At 39.3% G+C, this 6056-nt stretch overlaps 1 protein-coding gene across 1 annotated transcript; it reads left to right on the forward strand.

Moving 5' to 3' along the window:
• Positions 1 to 244: 244 nt before the first annotated feature.
• abhd13 (abhydrolase domain containing 13) lies at positions 245 to 4380 on the forward strand. Its single transcript, XM_046054954.1, has 2 exons — positions 245 to 466; positions 2218 to 4380. The coding sequence occupies exon 2, from the start codon at positions 2252 to 2254 to the stop codon at positions 3305 to 3307; it is 1056 nt and encodes a 351-aa protein (XP_045910910.1). The 5' UTR covers positions 245 to 466; positions 2218 to 2251; the 3' UTR covers positions 3308 to 4380.
• The last annotated feature ends 1676 nt before the right edge of the window (positions 4381 to 6056 follow it).

Raw genomic sequence — 6056 nt, forward strand, 5'->3', positions numbered from 1 at the left:
CTTGTCATTTGCAGAAAATACATATCAGAGAGAAAGGACATTATGGGGGAAAAAAGGTTAAAACCAGCAAAGCAAAGATCATACATATTGGTAATCTTCCTAAAGATAACAGGAGGACTGATGGTAAACATCTGATGAACCAGACATTGTAGGAGTTGAGTAACTCCAGAAGATGGCAGTAATGCAACACCAAGGATGCAGGCTGTCTTCAAACCTGATAAAAGAAGACGAAGAAGAAGGAACCTTGGAGCTGAACAAGCCTAACACGGAAGTCATGAAGGCTAAGCTACTATGCTAACCGGCTGTGTAGCCGGTTCTTGCTGACAGTTACTCACCTCCAGTTAACTTTAACTGTAATTTACGTAGCTGCTACAGAGGGGAATGGCAATCAGTGCTGTCTAGCTGTTACTATTTAGTAAAACAAAATAAATCACGCAGCTGAGGCGCTAAAAAAAATGAGAGAAGGGTGAGTATCTGTGTCTGCTATAACATTACTGATGGCACTAGCATCTGTGGGATGATAGCTTGATGGTTAGCATGTTACGGAGCTAACCTGCGGCTAGTTAACTATAGCGTTAATTTTAATATGGTTTAGTTCGGGTTTTATGGTCAGTAACTTTAAAACTTGTTGTATCACCGTCTCTGGGTTGACAGCTTGTTTTGACAGTTTAGAAAAAACGTTGCGTCGTGATTGCTGCCCGTAACGTTAAATGTTAGTTAACGTTAGCAGGCTAACGCTAACTGTCCGAGCACTCCTAAAGTACCGTTATGTGCTTTTCACCAGGCAAGCATCAGTGGTCACGATCTTTTCCTTGTGGGTGGGGTCAAGACATTTTTCAACCTTGTAAAATTTGTACATGTATCCTCAGTTTGTTCCCAGCAACATTAACGTTAATGTAATATAACGTTACTCCCTTAAGTGCTCATTCCTGGTCGCGGAGAGCTCCACTGCTGCAAGTAACATTGCATCTGTTTCCATTCTGCTCACATCTGATTAGGTGAAGTTGGGTTTTTCTGTTCATCAGAAGTTGGCTGAACACACCCGATCCACCTAATCAGGTGTAAGTACAGCAGGGAAATATGGAAAATGTGTTGTGATTGGGCCATCCAGGACCTGGCGTGACCACCACTTCCATCTGCTTGATGTGTTGTGAAGTGTTGGTTGGGAATGATTAAATTGCAGTTGTACTAGGCACTAGTCAGATTGTATTTTGTATTCCCCCGAACACAGGATGGAAATGGACAGTACTGTTCCCAGTAGCTAAATGGTTTGATTGACAGAATCAACAACAGGGCTTTTTAATAAGTTATGACTGATTTAATCAATTTATGGCTGTTAGGTGTCAAACCTTTAAAGCCTTTAATGGTCATTGTGTAAGGTCGTTTGCTTTAAAGCAATCATTTGCCTAAGTACAATATGTATTGACATACTGCTTCATTAAATGTTTATTATTTTTAGCCTTTATTTTCAAAACGAGTCCCCTTGGGAGACAGTAAAGAAAGTGCCACACAACCATTAACCTCGCATCTGATCAGATATGTTAAACATTTTCAGAGGTGATTCAACAAAGTACGTTTACATTCATTTTTAAAGGGTTACACTCAGAATTATTAAATAAACTTTCAGTCATTCAACTTAAAAGCAAGTAGTTTTTACCTTTTCCATATACACCTTTTACTATTTGATTAAATTGGTCCAATGCTTGTTGCTCTTTAAATAGGGTTTATATAATCTACAAAAAATAGCACAGATTGATTTAACCCGTAGTTAGCTAGGCAGAACATTCCACAAACCTTATTGAGCGCATCCACTGTTTGGATGAACATTATCTTGTGGTGATAATCAGTCATTTCTGTCACACAAATACCAGATATTTAATTGTTGCAGATTCACAACTTTTCTAAAAAGAATTTGTTTTTGCTCTTATTGAAGCCATTGTACCCTGGGTATTTGGATTCTTAAACAAGCAATTTGTAACATAATTTCGTGCTCTGGTATCTTGTGATGAATATTTTGCTTAATTCATTTTTTTTAAATGTTTGTTTTCGGTCAGACACTTTGAAATTGTAGCTGTCTCTTGCAAGTTCTCCTACGTTGCCTACGCCAGCTTTAACTAAAACTGTTTTTCTAAATACTTTCCATAATAATTTACATTTATATTTACCTACTTTCCCCTCTCTCCCCTGTACTTTCTTTGGTTGTCTGTGTATTTGCAGAGTGTGTGTCGTGTGACTCAGCTCTTGTGAAGCAATGGAGAAGCCCTGGAGGCTGTGGGGGGCAGTGGAGCGTTGTACCCTGACTCTGGCCTCTTGGTCCTGGGGTGCTTGTCGAGTCTCCCTTTTGGCCCTCATCCTCACCTTCCACCTGTACGGGGGATTCTTTCTCCTAGCTCTTATCCTAGCCTCCGTGGCTGGCATCCTCTACAAATTTCAGGATGTGCTCCTCTACTTCCCTGACCAGCCCTCCTCCTCTCGCCTTTATGTTCCCATGCCAACAGGAATCCCACACGAGAATGTGTACATTCGCACCAAGGACGGTGTGAAGCTTAACCTCATCCTGCTTCGCTACACAGGAGGGGACGCGCCTCCTGGTGTCACCCCTGGCAATCAAAGCAGCCCCACTTCCTCTGCTCCACCTACCATCCTTTATTTTCATGGTAATGCAGGTAATATTGGTCACAGGGTGCCAAACGCCCTGCTGATGCTGGTCAATCTGAAAGCTAATGTGGTGCTGTTGGACTACCGTGGCTATGGAAAGAGTGAGGGTGAGCCCAGTGAGGATGGGCTGTACCTGGATGCCGAGGCCACACTGGACTATGTCATGACCCGTCCTGATCTGGACAAGACTAAGGTGGTGCTATTTGGCCGCTCACTGGGGGGTGCTGTGGCTGTGCGCTTGGCATCAGCCAACCCTCACCGTGTAGCGGCCATTATTGTTGAAAACACCTTCCTCAGCATCCCCCACATGGCAGCAACACTCTTTTCCTTCTTGCCCATGCGCCTGCTGCCCTTGTGGTGCTATAGGAATCAGTTCCTCTCCTATCGGCAGGTGGCGCTGTGCCGCATGCCCTCTCTGTTTGTGTCTGGTCTGTCGGACCAGCTCATCCCACCTGTCATGATGAAACAACTGTATGAGCTGTCTCCTGCGCGGACTAAACGCCTGGCTATTTTTCCAGAGGGCACACACAACGACACTTGGCAGTGTCAGGGCTACTTTGCTGCTTTGGAGCAGTTCATGAAAGACCTGCTGAAAAGCCACGCCCATGAGGAGAGTGCTCAGCCCTCCGCTAGCGTCACCATTATCTGAGCCAGGGACTGTTGACTACAGGTTATGAGCTGGAGAAAGTGAAAGCTGTCACGGAAATTGATTAAATGAACTTTATTGATGTTTGGAAAGAATGTAAATTTTTTTGATGCTTTGTCTGGGGTTTTATTTTATTTCACTCTTTACCTTTTGTGTAAATGTAACATTTGTTGATTGATTGAACTATTTCAAAGTTTTAATAGGGAACAATCCCCTCATGGGTTCTTTTGTGTTGCAGCTAGGAATGCATGTATTTATGACCTTAAATGAATGAAGCCAGATCATACATGCCCACACTGCAGGACATGTCATTGCCACAAAAACAATTGCTGTAATGGGTTTACTGAAATTAATTAAAATCACAAACAATTGCTTATAGTTAATTACCATATGAGGATATAGACCTACAATTTTTGAGTGAAAACTGATTACTACTGGAATTCAAATTATACTTCTTCAGATATTCAAAATGAGACTAGTAATATGGAAGTGTGTGTGTGTGTGTGTGTGTGTGTGTGTGTGTGTGTGTGTATATATCTTTGTTAATACACTTTTTTCATTCAGATTTCGGTGTTATGTAGGTGAATGCCTTCTGAGCAATACTTGGAGCATAAGGATGTGTTTGTCCTCTCTCTCATTTTGGTGAGGAATATAAATATTGCAGCAGCTTGGCATGATATGACATTGTACTGATCAATATTTATTCATACCCTTGAAAGTTTGTCTGGCACAATAGCATAGAAAATTAGTGCTGTTGAAACTGTTGTATTCAGTCACAAGAAAGTGTTGGCTGAGATGAAGTGGTCGGTACTATAATGTTGACACAGTTGTTACTTCCGGCTGTCAGAAATAAGTTCTTGAGATATTTCCTGTCAAAACGCTTCTGTTTCAGTGCGATTGGGATAAACTACAAGATATTTCTCCCCATTTCTGTGTCCTGTTAAAACACAACAAACACACAGGATAGTCTACTCTCAAAAGGGCTCATTGGCTATTGAACAACTTTGCCTCCTGTAGTTTGGTAAGGAGCATTTGCTCTGTGTGTGGTTTGTTATTAAATCATGGGTGCAGATTTCTTTACGTCTATCTTTGTACAACACTAGAATACATATACCCATGTGTACACTGAAAGAGTTATTGGTCACTGCAATCCTCCTTTCATACACACTGTGAAGAGATCATTTTCTAATGTTAATCCATTGGATGATATTGGGGAAATACACACGTACTCAAGGTTAAGCAGAAGCTATTATGAGCAGTCAGCAGGCTGAGTAAGATTAATTAAGTGGGTATTTTCCAAGGTAAAGTCTATAGAGAAGATTTCCTGTTTGTGTTCCTATTCCTCCACTTAGGTCAACAAGGAACAGTGGTAAAGTGGTAAATTCCAAGGAATATTTTGTGTGTGTGTGTATATGTGTATATATATATATATATATATATATATATATATATTGTGTGTGTGTATGTATGTGTGTGTATATATATATATATATATTGTGTGTGTATATATATATATATATATATATATATATATATATATATATATATATGTGTGTGTGTGTGTGTTTTGTTTTTTTTAAGCATTTCATGGATAAATTATTAGTCATTTTATAATGTTTGTTTTTTCTTTTAAACAAGTGAAAAACTACCCAATATATTTAATTTTGAAATGTTTTTAAAACATTTACTAAAAGCATGTGGTATGAATATGCAAAGTTATTCAAGTGTAAATTATATCATTTTAAATAAAACAAACATAAGGTGGAATATACATAGGCGCAATATATTCTTTGGCACATAATGTCCACTGGAGTAGACAGATGTATTTTCAGTCACGGAACAAAATGTAAAAAAAAAACAAAAACAATTTAAATATGGCTAAAAGTATTTCTATCATCCTATTTAGTTGAAAAATATGTTGTTTTACTGTTCTAGATTTCTGAGAATGAAATGTTTGTGCAGTTATTGCTGAGGTTCTTGGTGCATCTCCACTTCCCTCTCCTATTTTGAATTTTTGATGCAGTATATTGAAATGACAGAGATAATAATCAAATAGAATTGTAGAAAATGCTTTGGGGGCGCCATGAGGTGGTTGGGACATGGTACTAAAACTTACTGTCCACTGTAGTGGACATCATGCATAAAAGGCTTAAGTTACTTACTTTATTTATCTAACTTAGACAGCTGAAGCCTCACAGTAACTTAAACTGAACTTTAGAATGAATGTTTACACAGAAAGAGGACTGGAGGATACTAATTGCACAAGGAAGGGATTTCTTAATGGCCAGTGCAGACCAGAGGAATGCTTTCACTTACTCTTTCATCACACACACATATGGGCATGTGAGTATTGTACAAAGATAGTTTTGCAAAACATGTGAGCATGTTTAATCAAAAGTTGTGGGTTTTTTTCTGTTAGCTATTATCATCAGCGTCATAGTTGTTAATTGGATGATTCTAGGTTCTCACCTCACCCCATGCTTTTGTGACAACATTGCTTTACTCACTTGGAGGGCTTTTAATGAGCTAATTAACCTTTCCTGCACGTCTTCCAGGGAGTAGAGCAGAGCCTGGCGATTAAAACACTGTTAATCTGCTCCTACTTTCCAAATGCAGCATGCAGCACTGCAGTGGTATCAAAGCCATTTTAATACAGATCTCCTTAGCCATATTTGATACTGTTTGTAAACAGTACGCTACACAAAATTTAACAAACATCAAAAGACCACATTTTTTTGTGTCAATGTGATTA

The sequence above is a fragment of the Micropterus dolomieu genome, linkage group LG07, assembly GCF_021292245.1.
Source record: "Micropterus dolomieu isolate WLL.071019.BEF.003 ecotype Adirondacks linkage group LG07, ASM2129224v1, whole genome shotgun sequence".
Classification (NCBI taxonomy): Eukaryota; Metazoa; Chordata; class Actinopteri; order Centrarchiformes; family Centrarchidae; genus Micropterus; species Micropterus dolomieu.